The sequence below is a fragment of the Ursus americanus genome, chromosome 4 (genome assembly GCF_024610735.1).
Source record: "Ursus americanus isolate L20-20 chromosome 4, mUrsAme1.1.p, whole genome shotgun sequence".
Taxonomy (NCBI): domain Eukaryota; kingdom Metazoa; phylum Chordata; class Mammalia; order Carnivora; family Ursidae; genus Ursus; species Ursus americanus.
In genome coordinates, this window is record NC_142130.1 from 31750837 (window position 1) to 31769930 (window position 19094).

Below are 19094 nucleotides of genomic sequence, written 5' to 3' on the forward strand. Positions count from 1 at the left end.
GAGCAAAGGGAGTGGCACAAAGTGAGTAAGAGCCAGATCATACAAGGCCTTATTAGGCCCTGGTAAGGAGCGCAGATTGTGTTCCAAGTGTAATGAGAAGCCATTATTATGTGGACAGTGAATTGGAGGAGAGCAAGAGCAGAGACGGTTGCAATGATCAAACTGTAAAACAGAGATCACCTGGGCCAGAGAGTGACAGCAACTGGGAAGTAGTGTATAGAGTAGACCTGCATTATGAAGGTAGAACTGGAAAGACTTAAATGTGGGGGAGTGAAGGAAAGCAAACTCAAGAACGACTCATTTCTGGCTGTGGGTAAGTAGCAGTGTCATCACTGAGGTAGGAAGATGTGATCAGGCAGGTTTGGTGGAGAAGAAATTTTGGATGTGTTCATGGTGACACTTCCAAGGGTAGGAGTAGTATAGGAAGTTGGACATGTAAGTGTGAAGCTTGGAGGAGAGGTAGACTGGAATTAGAGATTTGAAAAATCATCAGCATTACAGATGGAGTTTAGTCCCATGAGAAAAAATCAGGTCATCTAAGGAGAAAGTTAAGAAGGTCCAGAAGCTAGGTCTGGAGATTCACCAACAGAAAGAGGCCCAGTCAAGGACATGCTGTCAGGGAGGGAGGGGAAACACCAGAGTGGGGGGTCAAGGGAGCCAAGAGCAAGAATTTCAAAAAGGATCTAGTGGCCAGCTATGTCTAATTATGTCTTGGGGTCAAGTAGGAAGGACAGTGAAGTGTTTATTGGGTGCAAAAAGTCATTGGAGACCAAGAACAATCTCAGTGTGCTGTTGGAAACAGAAGGCTAATTGGAGTGGCTTGAGTTTGTAATATTTTTATACTAATAGAGAAAAAACAATACTTCCTCTTCAATGAACTAGTATAAATGGCAATTCTTTCAACATCTCCTATCTTCCTTTTTTTGTCCCTCCAATTAAGGAAATATGCTCTCTTGTTTAGTCAGCTGTAAATTGAGGTTGGAACCCACCCACAGGAAGCTGATAGTCTGTCACTCTTTGGGGAACACTGGCCTGATGGTCATCATCTTTTCCCCTTCCCTTCTACCAGTGAAATGTTCTCAACTTCCTCTATTCCTTGCTCAAATCCCACCTCCAGACCCCAGAGCATCCCTCAGAATGGAACATCTGTCTATCCTGTTCTCCTAAGCCTTTCAGTCTTGGTTTATGGTATTAGGCAAATTCTTTTCCCACCCAAGCCCCATTCTTTTTTTTTTTATTTTTTTTAATTTTAATGATTTTTTATTATATTGTGTTAGTCACCATACAGTACATCCCCGGTTTCCAATGTAAGGCTCAATGATTCATTAGTTGTGTATAACACCCAGTGCACCATGCAATACGTGCCCTCCTTACTACCCATCACCAGCCTATCCCATTCCCCCACGCCCCCCCCTCTGAAGTCCTCAGTTTGTTTCTCATAGTCCATAGTCTCTCATGTTTAATTCCCCCTTCTGATTACCCCCCCTTTCTTTATCCCTTTCTTCCCCTACCCATCATCCTAGTTCTTATGTTCCATAGATGAGAGAAATCATATGATAGTTGTCTTTCTCTGCTTGACTTACTTCACTTAACATTATCTCCTCCAGTGCCGTCCATGTTGTAGCAAATGTTGAGAACTCGTTCTTTATGATGGCTGAGTAATATTCCATTGTATATATGGACCACAACTTCTTAATCCAGTCATCTGTTGAAGGGCATCTCGGCTCCTTCCACGATTTAGCTATTGTGGACATTGCTGCTATGAACATTGGGGTGCATATGGCCCTTCTCTTCACTACATCTGTATCTTTGGGGTAAATACCCAGTAGTGCAATGGCTGGATCATAGGGTAGCTCAATTTTTAACTTTTTAAGGGACCTCCACACTGTTTTCCAGAGTGGCTGTACCAACTTGCATTCCCACCAACAATGTAGGAGGGATCCCCTTTCTCCACATCCTCTCCAACAATTGTTGTTTCTTGCCTTGTCTATTTTTGCCATTCTAACTGGCGTAAGGTGGTATCTCAGTGTGGTTTTGATTTGAATTTCCTTGATGGCTAATGATTTTGAACATTTTTTCATGTGTCTGTTAGCCATTTGTATGTCTTCATTGGAAAAGTGTCTGTGATCACAAAGACAGCATGGTACTGGCACAAAAACAGACACATAGACCAATGGAACAGAACAGAGAGCCCAGAAATGGACCCTCGGCTCTTTGGGCAACTAATATTTGATAAAGCAGGAAAAAACATCCGGTGGGAAAAAGACAGTCTCTTCAATAAATGGTGCTGGGAAAATTGGACAGCTACATGCAAGAGAATGAAACTTGACCACTATCTCACACCATACACAAAAATAAACTCCAAATGAATGAAAGACCTCGATTTGAGACAGGAATCCATCAAAATTCTAGAGGAGAACATAGGCAACAACCTCTACGACATCGGCCAAAGCAACCTTTTTCATGACACATCCCCAAAGGCAAGAGAAACGAAAGATAAAATGAATTTATGGGACTTCATCAAGATTAAAAGTTTCTGCACAGCCAAGGAAACAGTCAGAAAAACTAAGAGGCAGCCCACGGAATGGGAGAATATATTTGCAAATGACACTACAGATAAAGGACTGGTATCCAAGATCTACAAAGAACTTCTCAAACTCAATACACGAGAAACAAATAAATCAAAAAATGGGCAGAAGATATGAACAGACCAAGCCCCATTCTTAATTTGTGCCCTTCATAGACTCCCATTTGCTTCTCCCTAGAGATATCGCCACCAAAGTGATAACTAGTAGCTGTCTCCAGGGGAGCCAGGTTTTTTTGTCTGTTTGTTTTTTAAGTAAGCTCCACACCCAGCATAGAGCCCAACATGGCACTTGAACTCACAACCCTGAAATCAAGACCTGAACTGAGATTAAGAGTCAGTTAACCGACTGAGCTGCCCAGGTGCCCCCAGTGGAGCCAAATTCTAAGATTATTGACACATCTGTAAAAAGGTAATGCTGTAGTTCTGTCACGGCATTCATCGGGCCTCTGTTACCATAGAGGTTTACCACAGGGAAGTGAAGAACTAAAGCTGGCCTTATTTAGTAAAACTGCTTTTTTGCAAGTATATAATTTCTGAAAGAAGTATCTTGTGTGTAAGGCTAACCATTGAATTAATTGTCACACATTTACCCTAAGGAACAAAGACCTACAGCTGCTATCACAAGCCCCAAAGAAGTTTGGTCCTTTAAGGGGTTAAAGCCCAGTTCCCCCACTTCCCTTTGCCCCACAAGCACCATTTTAATGGTATAGATATGAGAGTGTCTGCTGTTAGATAAGCCATTGAGTTGGGAATGGAGATGCCTTCTAAAAATCTGAGTGATATCTGGCAGTCAGCCAACAGATTATTCTGATTCCCTAAGTACGAGATGTTCTAATAGATTCCGCATATAAAATCCTTTTGCTAAGCTCAGAGCCAAGAACAGCAGGAGAGGACTAACCCATTCGAGGCAGCTCACATCTTATTTAATGTTCAAAATAAACTTACAAGGTAGGCATCATTTTATAAATGAAAAACTGAGGTCCAGATTATTCCTGGGGCTCAGTGAACTACCCCGTTCACATAGCTGAGAGGAATTTGTAGCAGGAATCGAGACCCGGGTCTCTCAGGTGCCAAAGCACCGCAGTACTGCCTCCAAGAAGAAATACCTTAAGATAGTTGGAGTCTGGGTTGGGGAGAAAATATCTCAAGCATCAATGTGTGGGACTGTCGGGTGTACAGACAGCAGGATCATTTCCCCAGTCTCATTCACTATTACTCTGAGCAGGTCAAACTCTTCTGCGCTATGATCTCTTTATCTGCGTAAGAAAGCTAACCTCACATTTATTTTACTTGCTGTAAGTCTGTTGTAAGGATCTAATGAGATAGTTTGTAAATGTGTTTTATAAGGTGAATAAATGTTTCTTCTTCTTATAAAGCTTGTGAGTACTCAGCCTAGTATCTTTTACCAAAATTCAGTTCTCTGGAAAGACACAAAAATTCATTTAGGCTCTAAATGATTCCCTTTTGCAACAAAAATGAAAACTGGATTCTACTTAATGAACTTTTCAATAGTTGTTTACCAGCTTTTGCGTCAGGCACATATACGTCTGCGTACGTAGAAAGCAGCGCATACGTAGTTGTAAAAAATGTAATAGCCAGTTATGATTATCCCTTCTCATGTACATGCACCACGGGTTTTCTCAGTATTGCTTGTTTTCTCATTAGAAGTAAAATCTCTGTGCACTGTGTGTTCCGTCATCCAGTGCGTGAATTAATTCATTAGCCAAGTGACTCCTGAACGCCTACCATGTTCTAAGCTCTGTGGTAGGTTCTGGGTGCACAGAGCAGAGTAAGATACAGCCTCTGCCCTCAAGGATCTCACAGTTGTTGGAGAAGAGGCATATAACAGCACAGGTAAGTCAAATGCAGCGGGAAGTGGGCAAAGATTTTTTAAACAGGAGACAAAAAAGTGACCATAAAGGAAAAGATTGATCAATGGGACTTAATTAAAACCAAGAACTTCTCCTCATCAAAAGACATCATCATTAAGAAAGTGGAAAAGCAAACCATAGATGGGAGAAGACATTCATAAGACATAAATCTGACAAAGGCCTCACGTCTGGAATTATAAAGAACTCCCACAAACCAGTAAGAAAAAGACAAAGAATCAATAAAAACTGGGCAAAGGACTTGAGCAGGCACTTCTCAAAAAAGGTTCTCCAAATGGCCGGGTGGAGTGCTTACTCATCACGAAAATGAAAACAAAAACCACAATGAGATACTACTAAACCACTGGAATACCGAAAATTAAAAATGTTGGTGGGAATGGGAAGCAACTAGAACTCTCATACATTGCTGCTGGGAGTGGAAATTGGTAGGACCACTTGGGGTTACTGACAATATCCTTTACCAGAATTAAATATCCACCTACCCTATGACTCAGCAATCCCACTCCTAGGTGTATTCCCTAGAAAAATTAGTGCGTACGTTTTCCAAAAGACATGTATAAGAATATTTATAGTGGCATTATCTATAATAGGCAAAAATTGAAAGTAATGTAAATGTCCATCAACAGTAGAATAAATTGTAATATAGTCATATAATGGAATAATAAATCAGAATGAATTATATCATAGATGAATCTTACAGATATTATATTGAATGAAGAAAGCTACAAAAAAGCATTCACTGTATGATTCCATTTTATATGAAATTCAAAGATAGCCAAAAGCTAGTTAATGATAAAAGCCAAAATAGACACACTGGGAATAGGGATAATGATGAGAGAGAAATTTCTGGGGATTTGGAGATGTCCTGTATCCTGATCTATAATGATGGTTACGCTGGGTGCACATGTACAAATTCACTAGGTTGTATTTTTTTATTTTTTTTAACTTTTAAAAAAATATTATTTATTTCTTTATTTATTTGGGAGAGAGCATGAGAGAGAGAGAGCACACGCGCAAACACGCCCAAGCACGGGGGAAGGGCAAGGCAAAAGGAGAAGCAGACGCCCATAGAACAGGGAGCCCGATGCAGGGCTCAGTCCCAGGACCCTGAGATCATGACCTGAGCCAAAGGCAGACAATTAACTGACTGAGCCACCCAGGCACCCCACACTAGGTTTTATAACTAAGATTCGTGGGGGCGCCTGGCTGGCTTGGTCAGTGGAGCGTGTGACTCTTGATCTCAGGGTTGTAAGTTTGAGCCCCTCGTTTGGTGTAGAGATTACTTAAAAATAAGAAAGATCTTTAAAAAATAATTAAGATTTGTGTATTTTACTGTGTGTATATAATACCTACATTTAAAAAAATAATAATAAAGTGCAATGAGAAATACAGAGGAGAAAAGTTCCTAACTCTGAGTGAAGAAATCAGGGAAGACTTCCCTGGGGATGTTTGAACTGGATCTTGGATAAGAGCTTATCAGAAGGGGGTCAGGCTCTCCCGAGCGGAGAGCACCACGAAATGCTCAGCAACCTGGTGTGACCGGGACAAGAAGATGGTGGGCTTGAACAAAAAAGTTAGAAGGCTCGCAGAGGAGCCAGGCCACACATCCAGTCAGCTACGAGCGAAGCAAGGAGGGCGGTAAGGAAAGAATGGTGGCTGCTCTGCTCCGCGCTGGTCCCCAGAGAGCCCCAGTTCTGCCATGAGTGGAACAGACAAGGGCCGCCGCCAGTGCGGGAAACAGTGTTGCTGCTTTGGGAAAGAAGCGAGGATAAGCTATTTCTCATGGTGCTGGTCTGACTCACTGAGACATTTTAACTCACGAGGCCATGCCTCCTGGTTCCTTCCTTAGAGTCACATGAAGATGAGCAGCGGGTGGGTCACCAGGAGAGGGCTCTCCAAGAGGAGAAGCGCTCCCTCAATGGAGGCCTGTGGGCTGTGGCGTGGGGGCGCGCACCCTCACACGCCGGCGCGCCCGCGGGCCTCCCGTATATACAGAGCCTCCCTGCCCTCCTGCAGAGTCCTGAGACGGGAGAGCCTCTGGCCGGCCCTGCGGGAGCCCCAGGGGCGCCGCGGGAGCACAGGCCTCCTCTGAAGACGGACTTCTTCCTCTCCCGCCCTGATTCCTGCCCCTGGACGCAGGTAAGCGGCCACGAAAGGCCCAGCGGGCAGGGAACAGTAGGGCCTACGGGCCAGGAGCACAGACTTGCGACTCTGCTGAGCCCTGGCTCTGCCTCTGAGCCGCTGTGCGTACCCTCACTTTGGCTCCGGTCTGTCAACTTTGGGTTTCCACACCGCTTAGAATGCTTTCCCCTCCCCACGTGCGCCTGCGGAATGCCTTGTAGTCAGTGAAGTTTGAGGCTGGGCAGCACACCTTCTGCAGGACAAGATCAGGGGCTCCTCGGGGTGCTTCCGTGACACCCTCAGTCGGCCACCTCTGCTCAGCACTTGCTTTGTGCCTTGTCAGTGACCCCATTAGGCTTTAAGCTCCTCAAGAAGAGACAGCGTCTCTGGTTCACCGCGGTATCTCCAGCTCCTGGCATCGGGACTGGCAGAAAGCAGTCACTTACACGTAATGCGTATTGACTGATGAAGGGGTAAAGGAAAGGCCGTCTAGGTGACAGGGTGAGGTGGAGACACACAAAGAATTTGCAGTCACTTCCTCCAGATGCCTTAGCTGATCACTCCGACCGTTGCCTAGACATCCGGCCGAGGATTTGGGCGCCCAGCCAGGATCTCAGGTTAGAACTGGGCCTCCCCCAAAGCCCGGTTTTAAGGTTTGACTTTATGATCCTGCTTATCTCTTCAGAGATGAAATTAGCCAACCTCTTGGCTCATCTCCTGGCTCGCATTTGTGCAAGTGTTTCTCAAAATGTTGTGCTTTCTTACGGAACAAAGTCAGGGAGAGGAAGTGAAATGCAAACCAGTTTGAATCAGTGGGAAAAGCACAGCAAGAGCGTTAGCAGGAGGTTAGTGGACAGCCGGGTTGCTCTGAGCTCCACTCGTCCCAAAGGCCATGCTCAACTTTTTTTTTTTTTTAAAGATTTTATTTATTTATTTGACAGAGAGAGACAGCCAGCGAGAGAGGGAACACAAGCAGGGGGAGTGGGAGAGGAAGAAGCAGGCTTCCAGCGGAGCAGGGAGCTCCACGTGGGGCTCGATCCCAGGACCCTGGGATCACGCCCTGAGCCGAAGGCAGATGCCTAACGACCGAGCCACCCAGGCGCCCCCGTGCTCAACTTCTTAATTTCCCCTCTGCGTGTTTATATTTTTTCGTTTCCCTTATAAAACTCTTTTCCTGATGGAAAACTTCCATAGAGGAGATTGTCAGGGGGGTTCGGTTTGGTTATCTACATCTAGACAGGCCTTCCTATGCGTCGGGGGGACCTGAAGGCGGCCGAAGGTACTCCTGAACAAAACTCCCCCCGGCCTGCAGTCTCCAGCTCTTGTTTGAAAGTCCACCTGCACACAGGTCCTTACTTGGGCCGGTGAGAGAATGGCAGTCATCTGGGAGGGGATGTGGGTTAAAGTCGTTTACTTGCTAACACCCTGGATTGGTTAATTGGCTCCAAGACGGAGACACACCGAGAGCCCTGCGCTGGAGGACCGGACAGTCTGGGGGGGAGGCTGCCCAGACATGCACTTACACCCCAAACGTTGGTGGGCAGACTGTGGGGAGGATCGTTTTCCTGCAGGTGCCCTGTCTCCTGACGGCAGGGCCCCTTCCTCACCCTGAGGGCCCGACGACTAGGACTGAGCAGCCAGTACTTCTGGAAAAGAGGCCTGTCATGGGCCAGCTGGGCAAAGGCAGTCGGGAGCAAACACAGCTTGCCTCCTGATCCCTGGGGTAAGGGTCACTGTTCTTCATATCCTTCCCCTACTGTCCCAACGCGTGCCCCCTGTCCTGGAGGCCCGAACTTACTTCCGGGGGTGGGGGGGAAGTTCCTTTATTCCCTGTGAGAAAAATGGCTTAGAGAGCAACTACCCTGTGGAGAGGGCACACAGAGCAGGCCGCTCGCCACACTCCGACAGCAGCAGCTGCAGCAGGAGCTTCCCTGTCGGGTCGGGAGGAGTTGCAGGAAGTGAGCGTGGACTCTGGGATTAGGGGAAGCGAAGATCACTGAAGGCCGCGGGGGCACGAGCCTGCCACCAGCCCAACGGCCTGCTCAGCGCTGTCTGGCCCCAGTCTCTTCACCGGAAGACAGACGGACAACGCGAGGCTAATCAAGTTTTCGTTCTTAAAAATTGAGTTCCTAAGTTGTAAAACTGTTTTAAAAAAGTATGATAAAAATAAAAATTCAGGATAGTCATTTTAGGAAGGAATTCAGGAAACTATGTAGCGCTTCAATAATATTAGCAGTAACGACCTGTTTTGTAAGCTGGTTGTAGTTACACGGGTGTTGTTTAATTTTTCCATACAGTGTATAAGTACAAATATGTACCCTATGTTTACTTCTTTAAACTCTGAAATATTTTATTTTATTTATTTTATTTTTATTTTTTTAAAGATTTTATTTATTTATTCGACAGGAAAGAGACAGCCAGTGAGAGAGGGAACACAAGCAGGGGGAGTGGGAGAGGAAGAAGCAGGCTCATAGTGGAGGAGCCTGATGTGGGGCTCGATCCCATAACGCCGGGATCACGCCCTGAGCCGGAGGCAGACGCTTAACCGCTGCGCCACCCAGGCGCCCCTGAAATATTTTATTACATACGTATGTGTAAAAGAGAGATGGGGAGCTCTGGTTCATACGTATTTTCTTTCTTTCTTTCTTTCTTTCTTTCTTTCTTTCTTTCTTTCTTTCTTTTTTCTTTCTTTCTTTCTTTCTTTTTTAAAGATTTTATTTATTCATTCGACAGAGATAGAGACAGCCAGCGAGAGAGGGAACACAAGCAGGGGGAGTGGGAGAGGAAGAAGCAGGCTCCCAGTGGAGGAGCCTGATGTGGGGCTCGATCCCAGAATGCAGGGATCACGCCCTGAGCCGGAGGCAGACGCTTAACAACTGCGCCACCCAGGCGCCCCCACACGTATTTTCTGATTATACGCAAAATAACGTGTTGGGAGGGGAGTGCCAAGAGTCTTAGGTCAGACAGACTTACCTGAATCGAAAAGCAGCAACAGTCAACTTCTTGGGGATGTCAAGGCACTGATTGTTTTCAGATCCATGTTGACACAAGTCTACCCAAATATCACCAGTCCTATTGTAATTCACTTTTAGAAAAACGATAAGAAAATAAATGAATAAATGAATAAATAAATAAATAATTTTTTAAAAAAGAAAAATAAAATAAATAAAATAATTTAAAAAAAAAGAAAAATGGCAAGGAGTTCATGTATCAGTGAAAATTTAAAAAGGAGAAATGGCAGCCTCCTGGGGGGCTCAGTCATTAAGCGATTGCCTTTGGCTCAGGTCATGATCTCAGGGTCCTGGGATCGAGCCCCGCATCGAGCCCCGCATTGAGCCCCCTGCTCAGCCGGACACCTACTTCTCCCTCTTCCACTCCCCCTGCTTGGGTTCCCTCTCTCGCTGGCTCTCTGTCAAATAAATAAATAAAATCTTAAAAAAAAAAAAAAGGAGAAATGGCTGTAAGCGAAGGTGTGGAGGAGGCATTTTACAATTTATCTAGATGAGACATTTAATTTTTCAATCCATTTCCTTGACATATAATTAAAACACAATAAAATTCACCAATTTTCAGAGCCCAGCTTGATGAGTGGTGTCAGTACATCTAGTTGTGTATTCACTACCAGAATCTAGATACAGAACACGTTTCCATGACCTCCAAAAGTTTCCTAATGCCCTTATATTAATCCCCTCTCCATTCCCCACCCCTGGTAGCCACGGATCTGCCTCCCATCACTAGTTTTGCCTTCTGTAGAATTTCATATGAGCAGAATCATAAGTGAGTAGTCTGTGCGATTGTTCCTGTAGTGCTTTGTCTCTGGCTTCTGTCATGTAGCCTAACGCTTTGAGATTCATCCGTGTGGTCGCACGTGTCAGTAGTTTAGTCTGTTTTATTGCCTCATGGGGGAGCTCATTCGCACAGCTATACGACAGTTTATTCACTTATTGATGAACATTTGAGTTATTTCTCATGTTTTTAAAGATTTTATTTATTTATTTTAGAGAGAGAGTGAGCAAGAGAGAGAGCACAAGCCAGGGGGAGAGGCAGAGGGAGAAGCAGACTCCCCGCTGAGCAGGGAGCTGGAGAAGGGGCTCGATCCCAGAACCCTGGCATCATGACCTGAGCTGAGGGCAGATGCTTAACCGACTGAGCCACCCAGCCACCCGAATTTCTCATTTTTTAATTGATTTTGTTTTATCCTGGTAAAATGTATATATCATAAAATTTATCTTAACCATTTTAAAGTGTACAATGTAATGGCATTAACTGCACTCAAAATGTTGTGTAACCATCACCACTATCTATTCCTCAAATTCTTTCATCACCCCAAACAGAAACTCTGTAACCGTTAAACAATAACTCCCCATTCCTCCACTCCTGGTCCCTGGTAACCACTGATCTACTTTCTGTCTCTACCAATGTGCCTACTCCGGATATTTCAGGTAAGTGAAATCACATGGTATTTGTCTGGCTTATTTCATTTAGCACAGTGTTTTCAAGTTTCACCCATGTTGTAGCATGTTTCAGAACTTTTTTCCTTTTTATGGCTGAATATTTTTCCATCGTGTGCATATGCCACATTTCGTTTATCCATTTATCTTTTGGCGGACACTTAGGTTGTTTCCATATTTCTAATTTGTAGTTATTATGACTAAAGCTGCTGTGGACGTTCAGGTCCTAATCTTTGTGTAGACGTGTGCTTTCCTTTTTCTTGGATAAATATGTAGAAGTGGAATTGCTTGATCATTTGGTAAGTAAATGTTTAACTTTATAAGACACTGCTGAGCTAATTTACGAAGTGGCTTGTACCGTTTGTATTCTCACTAGCTACCCAGGAGAGTTCTGGTTGTGCCACATCTTCACCAACACTTGGTATTGTCCAACTTTTGAATTGAAATGATTCTGGTGGGTGTGTCATAGGATCTTACGTTAGTTTTAACTTGCATTTCCTTATGTTTACGATGTTGAGCGTCTTTTCATGTTCTTAGCTGTCATCCATATATCTTCTTTTGTGGGATGAAATGAGGCGTCTGTTTAAATCTTTGTCCCATTTTTTAAAATCATCGTTTGTCTTATTATTATAGAGTTTTAAGAATTCTTCATGTAGTCTAGTTACAAGTCTGTTATCAGATGTGTATGTATTCACATTCACATACATATTTGCAAAATTTATGTTGTGAATATTTTCTCAGTCTATGGTTTCCTTCTTCATTTTCTTCATGGTGTCTTTTTTTTTTTTTTTTTTTTTAAGAGCCGGGAGATAGAGAGAGGTAGAGAGAGAGAGAATCTTAAGTGGGCTCCATACCCAGCTTCGAACCGGATATGGGGCTTGATCCTACAATCTTGAGATCATGACCTGAGCCAAAATTAAGAGTCGGATGTTTAACCAACTGAGCCACACAGGTGCCCCCATGGTGTCTTTTGAAAAGCAAATTAATTTTGAAGTAGTTTATTATTTTTATGGGTTGTACTTTTTGTCTTTTATCTACTAAATCGCCTAACTCAAGATCCTGGCTGGCATCTGGCTGGCTCAGTCTGTGGAGCGTGTGACTGTTGATCTCGGGGTTGTGGGTTTGAGCCCCATGTTGGATGGAGAGATTACTTAAAAATAAAATCTTTGAAAAAAAAATCCCAATGTTTTCTCCTTTGCTTTCTTCTAGAAATTTAGTAAGTTTAGGCCTAAGATTCATTTCTAACTAATTATTGACTATGGTTTGCAGTAATAATTATGGTATATTTTTGTTTTGCATATAGATTGTTCCAGCACTGTTTGAGACTATCCTTTTCCCACTGAAATAATATCTTTCTCAAAAATCATTTGCTCATATGTGAATGTCTATTTCTGAATTCTCTAGTCTGTTCTAGTGGTCTGTATGTCTTTTTACACCAGCACTTTACTTTTTGTAACTTTACTGTAACTTTATAATGTCTTCAAATCACATGGTGTAGGTCTTCCAACTTTGTTCTTTTTCAAAAGTACTTTAGCTAATCTAGGACCTTAGGATTTCCATATAAATTTAGATTCAGTTTGTTAATTTCTACAAAACTGCTAGGATTTTGACTGAGATATATTGAATCCACACATCAATTTAGAGAGAATTGACGTGTTAATGTTAGTGAATCTTTTGATCCATGAATATGGTTTCTCTCTCCATTTATTTAGGTCTTTAGTTTTTCTCAGCAATATTTTGTTATTTTTAGTGTACAAGTCTTGCACATATTTTGTTGAATTTATTCACAAGTATTTTCTATTCTTATGCTATTTAAGTATTTATTTTTATTTTTTTGACGATTTTATTTATTTATTTGAGTGAAAGAGAGAGCACGAGCCAGGTTAGGGGCAGAGGGAGAAGCAGACACCCCACTGAGCAGGGAGCCAGATGCGGTGCTCAATTCCAGGACTCCAGGATCATGACCAGAGCCAAAGGCAGATGCCTCACTGACGAGCCACCCAGGAGCTTCTAAATATTGTTTTTTAAATTTTTACAATTTATCATTGCTTGCATATAGCAATACAAGAGAATCTTTGTGTATTAATTTTTTATTCTGTAACTTGCTAAACTCACCTATTAGTTCTAGTAACTTTTTGATAGATTCCTTTGGATTTTCTTTTTCATTTTTTTTAAAGATTTTATTTATTTATTTGACAAAGAGAGACAGCCAGCGAGAGAGGGAACACAAGCAGGGGGAGTGGGAGAGGAAGAAGCAGGCTCCTAGCGGAGGAGCCTGATGTGGGGCTCGATCCCCTAACGCCGGGATCACGCCCTGAGCCGAAGGCAGACGCTTAATGACTGCGCCACCCAGGCGCCCCCTGTCTGTATGACTTCTGCTTCTTTTTATTTTCTTATTGCACTGGATAGGACTTCCTGTACTACTGAATGGAAGTGGTGACAGTGAATATCTTTAAAGTGTCATCTTTTAAAGAGGAAGGATGACACCTTTAAACATTTTTTCCTGTCCAAATAGAAATAATCACTGGCTGTATAGAGGTATAAGCAAAATATGATCGGATGAGTGGGGGTTGGCAGAAAATGGAGCAATTAAATCCTATCCATCAGGGACTATTTATAAAAGGCAAAGTTTTTCAGCAAGTTCTTTGGATCTTCTTGATCTGACCTGGGGAGGTGAAAGTATCTGTAGTCTCTTCCCCCCACCCCACCCTTGCTATGGGTGTTCCCCTTCCTGATGTTTCCAGCAACAGAGGTACCATGACTCTCCATCCATTGGTTCCAGGATGCTGTCCTCTCCTGATGTGATGGCATGCTCACGGACCTGCTCCCGCATCCTGGGGCTGAGCCTTGGGACTACTGCCCTGTTTGCTGCTGGAGCCAACTTGGTGCTCCTTTTTCCTAACTGGGATGTGACCTACCTGTTGAGGGGCCTCGTTGGCAGGCATGCCATGCTGGGCTCTGGGCTCTGGGGAGGAGGCCTTATGGTAAGTGTTTGGAGTTCCTTGGGTGCGAACTTCCCAAACACCCCTCAGGGTGGAGCAGGGAGGTGGTAGGGGAGTAGTGTTTTGGTTCTTTGCAAGGATGCTTGATCTTGGGGGTGCCTGGCTGGCTCAATTGGTAGAGCATGTGACTCTTGATCTCAAGGTTGTGAGTTCAAGCCCCATGTTGGGTGTAGAGATTACTTAAAAGTAAAATCTTAAAGATTTTATTTATTTACTAGAGAGAGAGACAGAAATCACAGAAGGAGAGGGAGAGGGAGAGGGAGAAGCAGACTCCCTGCTGAGCAGGGAGCCCAACACAGGGCTTGATCCCAGGACCCCAGGATCATGACCTGAGTTGAAGGCAGACACCCAACTGACTGAGCCACCCAGGTGCCCCAACTTAAAAATAAAATCTTAAAAAAAAAAAAAGAATGCTTCATCTAGCAAGCTGGTCTTGGGTCTATAGCAATTCCAAGGAATAGGAGACTCTAGGAAGACTTATCAAGTCTTGCTGCTGGACTTTGGCTTGGGACTAGAAGGCTGGGTGTAAATGTTGCCGTCCAGAGAGTCAGATCAGGCTAGTCATCCAATTGGGTCCTGCCAGTCAAAGCCAAACCCTCTGGGAAAGCTAGGATCATCAATTCCTTGTGAGGTGTCCAACCGATCTATTTCAACAGCCACAGGTGGCAGCTAGAAATGTCGATTACCCAATCTCTTCTTACCATTCTTTTCTCCTCTCCCAGGTACTCACTGCAGCTACCCTCATCTCCTTGATGGGCTGGAGATATGGCTGCTTCAGTAAGAGTGGGCCCTGCCGAAGTGTAAGCACCAGATTCTACTCTTCTAATACCTAGAATGTCCCCACGTTCTATTACTCTACAGGCAGAGTGGTAAAGAGGCAATTTCAGTCTTGGGGCTTGAAGTTAGGTCCTGACTGTATCGCTTAATAGCCCAAGCTGTTGGGCAAGTTCCTTAACCTTTCTGAGCCTCATCTATAAAATGGGAGTGAACAGGATCAAGTTAAGGGAGTAAGTGCTTAATGAGCCAGAAATGTCTACAAACCTGTGAGGAACTGCTACTATTATTTTTAGCCTATTGAACAATGTGGACATGAGTTAAGTGCACTGCAGTCACGTGTCATTGATAGAAAATTTCCTGGGGCGCCTGGCTGGCTCAGTGGGTGGAGCATGTGCTCAGTTTCCAGGTCATGAGTTCAAGCCCCACATTGGGCATGGAGTCTACTTAAAAAGAAAAAAGAAAGAAAAAGAAAAAAGAAAATTTCTTGGTTATTTTGTTTAATTTTTCTTAGAGTTGGAAGCTTTTCCAGAAATCATCTAATGACTAGATTCTAGCCTAACCCCTCCATTTTACAGAAAATGAAACTGGGGCCCAGAGTAAATTTGCACTTATCAACTGCAGTGGCATTCATATATATCTGAAAAATCTCAGTACATAGACAGTGTAAGCTATATTGCTTACATGAATCATGACACATGAATCTGTGGCCTCCTTACAGTAACTCTACAGCCTACTTTGATATCTGCAGCCCACGTATTGGGAACCCCACTGATTCAGAATTGTATGTTAAAGAAATATAAACACCCACGCATTTCATTCACTATCTGTTCTCAGTCTTTTCTGGTTTTCCCCTAGGCAAGTGAGTGGTTCTCAGACTTGAGTGTGCATCAGAATCCCTGCAGGGTTTGGTAAAACAGATTGCTGGCCCCACCCCCAGATTTTCTTTCTTTCCTTCTTTCCTTTTCTTCTCTTTCCTTTCCTTTTCTTTCTTTCTTTCTTTCTTTCTTTCTTTCTTTCTTTCTTTTTCTTCCTTCCTTCCTTCCTTCTCTCCTCTCCTCTCCTCTCCTCTCCTCTCCTCTCCTCTCCTCTCCTCTCCTCTCCCCTCCTCTCCTTTCCTAAAAATATACTGTCTGAGGAAAGGAGAAGGTAGGAGAGACAGGAAAGTTGACTTTATTTTATTTATTCATTTTTTTAGAGGTGGGGGAGAAGCAGAGAGACAGGGAGAGAGAGAATCTTAAACAGGCTCCAAGCTCAGCACAGAGCGCAACGCAGGGCTCGATCTCACAACCCTGAGATCATGACCTGAGGGCAAATCAAGGGTCAGATGCTTAACCAACTGAGCCACCCAGGCGCTCCAGCCCCAGCTTTTCTGGTTCAGAAGGTGGGGTGAAGTGGGAAGTTGTGCATTTCTAACAAGTCTTCAGGTGATGTGATGCTGCCAGGGCTGGGACCCCATTCTGAGCATTTCCCGGGCCCCTCCCGAGCTCCAAACCAGCTTGACATTGTGGGAAAAGGACTCCATGATTCTATATAAAAACTATATCTATGTTTTATTAAACAAGTTTAAATATGTATTCTTTCAAAGGGAGAAAACAACCTAGTATTCTGAGAAAAAAGCCAATTTAAAAGCAAGCTAGACTCCTGCCAATGAAATGAACTTACGGTTATCTTTGTGGAGGGAAGCGAGCGGTGCACAGACCAAGTGCAGTGACAGAATAGGAGTACCTCCCTAGCTGACTGCGGTTCCTCTCTGTCTCTGTCTCCCTCCCTCCCTCCCTGCTTTTCTACATCCTTCCCTCTTTCCTCCCTTGTTTCCTTTCATGCTTGATTTGAGAAAGAGAGGAATCAGGGGTAGGAGCTTGGAACTTTTGAGAATACAGCTTTTCCTTAAAAGAGTCAGAAATGCTCATGCGGGGGCACCTGGGTGGCTCAGTTGGTTAAGCGTCTGCCTTCGGCTCAGGTCATGGTCCCAGGGTCCTGGGATTGAGCCCCATATCGGGCTCCCTGCTCAGTGGGGAGCCTGCTTCTCCCTCTCCCTCTATTTGCTGCTCCCCCTGCTTGTACTGTCTTTGTCTTGTCAAATAAAAAAATAAAATTAAAAAAAAAATTAAAAAATAGTAAAAAAGAAATGGGCATGTGATGACCATCCAACCCTTCTACCCAGAGGCTGTGTAAAACCTCTTTTTTAAGACTTATTTATTTATTTGAGAGAGAGCAAGTGTGCATGAGTGGGAGGGGGTAGAGGGAGAAGGAGAATATTAAGCAGACTACACGCTTAGTGTGGAGCTCGACATGGGGCTCGATCTCACAACCCTTGAGATCATGACCTGAGCCAAAATCAAGAGTCAGTAACTGACTGAGCCGCCCAAGTGGCCCCTGAGTGTAAAAGATTTTGATGCCAAACTGTTGAGAAGCTCTGGAGAGCCTACTGGGTCAGGGAGACCCAGGTCCAAGTGCCACTGCTTCCCCCTTCTCAGTGCTTTCTCTCCCAAGCCTTCCTGGCTCTACCTGCTGACCCCCTCATCAGCCACTCTGCCTTGGTTATGCTTTAAAGGAGGCGCCTGGGGCAGCGTTATCCCCCATGTGGTATGATGGAGAAGAGCCTGAGTGCCAGAGAAGCTAAACTTGTCCAGATCACCCCATCACCTGGTCATGACCTCATCTCACCTCATGGCTTCTTCCCTCCCTCTACAGATGCTCACTGCTCTGCTGTCCAGTAGCCTGGCTTTTCTTGGAGCCTTGATTTGCTTTATCACTTCCGGAGTAGCCCTGAAAGATGGTCCATTTTGCATGTTTGATGTCTCATCCTTCAATCAGACACAAGCTTGGAAATATGGTTACCCATTCCAAGACTTGCATAACAGGTAAATGGATGGAGACTTGGATTTTCAGTCTTTTCAGAGAGACAAAGACAGACAGAAAGACACACATGGACTACAAACTCCTCTTGGTCACGTGTTCTAGCATCTCCCTTCTCTGATGCTGGGCATTTTGCAGATGCAGCAACAATAGTCACCCTCAAGAGTCCAGGCCTATGACCTTGGCTGGGGGAGGCCCCAGGTTTCTATTGAAGTTGCTTACTTGGCTTTTCTTAACTTATTCCTCAAACCCTGGTCTCCTTTTTCTTTTGGGATAGGAATTATTTGTATGACCATTCACTCTGGAACTCTGTCTGCCTGGAGCCTTCTAAAGCTGTCATTTGGCACGTGTCCTTCTTCTCCACCCTTCTGTGCATCAGCCTTCTCCAGATTCTCCTGGTGGTCATTCATTTCATCAACAGCTTCCTGGGCCTTTTCTGCAGCCTCTGTGAGAAGTGATAGGGAACGCCCTTGCACACGTGAGAGTTTTCCTCAAAAGCTGCCTTGAATCCCCTCTGCAGTACGGATGGTAAACAAACTTTCCTTTTAGGTATTCCTGTAGTGATAATAACAGTAATGATACCTTGCACATATGCTGAATGACATATGCATTTTAAATCACATTGTAAACTGCAAGATGATATATTAGTAGAAGGAATGATGAAGTCATTTTTATCGTGCAGGAACTTATAGTTCATAAAATACCCTCCAGCCATGGTCTCATTTCAGCCTCTCCACAACTCCATAAAACTGGCCACACATCACCAATATAGGAGTTGAGGCTCCTAGACCATAACGGACTTGCTGCCTAAAAGCACTCAACCGGGTTAAGGCAAAGTCAGTACCTGAGCTCTTATCTTCGAAAGTCATGTTCACCCATTGTTATGGATTGAATTGTGTGTCCTCAAAACTCATAGGTTGAAGCCTTAACCCCCAACGTGACTATGTTTGTAGAGAGAACCTTTAAGAAGGTAATTAAGGTTAAACGAGCTCATAAAGGTAGGACCCTAATCCAGTAGGACTGGCATCCTTATAAGAAGAGGATGAGATACCAGATCTCTCTGTCCACACAAGCACAGAAGAAGAGGCCATGTGAGGACACAGCCAGAAGGTGGCCCCCTACAAGCCAAGGAGAGGGCCCTCAATAGAAATCAACCTTGTTGGTACCTTCATGTTGGAACTTCCAGCCTCCAGAAAATAAAGGTCTGTGGTTTGAGCCACTCCGTCTGTAGTGTTTTGTTATGGCGGCCATATGATTATGATGATTAACTCACCAGTGTTCTTCTCTTGAGTGTTCAGTGTGGTTCAGTAAGTGCTATACACTGGCGTATCCACTGTGCGGCTGGCACTGCTGTGTGTGCAGTGGATCCAAAGATGACCGAGACATGGTCCTTGACCTTGGACCCTGC

At 44.2% G+C, this 19094-nt stretch overlaps 1 protein-coding gene across 2 annotated transcripts; it reads left to right on the forward strand.

Moving 5' to 3' along the window:
- Nucleotides 1–6381: 6381 nt before the first annotated feature.
- Nucleotides 6382–18896, forward strand: TM4SF19 (transmembrane 4 L six family member 19). 2 transcript variants are annotated; one of them, XM_045812556.2, is made up of 5 exons: nucleotides 6382–6615; nucleotides 13831–14032; nucleotides 14773–14850; nucleotides 17522–17691; nucleotides 17964–18896. In XM_045812556.2, the coding sequence occupies exons 2-5, from the start codon at nucleotides 13832–13834 to the stop codon at nucleotides 18142–18144; spliced, it is 630 nt and encodes a 209-aa protein (XP_045668512.1). In that variant the 5' UTR covers nucleotides 6382–6615; nucleotide 13831; the 3' UTR covers nucleotides 18145–18896. The 2 variants fall into 2 exon arrangements, with proteins under 2 accessions (XP_045668512.1, XP_045668511.2); XM_045812555.2 differs by lacking the exon at nucleotides 6382–6615 and adding an exon at nucleotides 10704–11039.
- The last annotated feature ends 198 nt before the right edge of the window (nucleotides 18897–19094 follow it).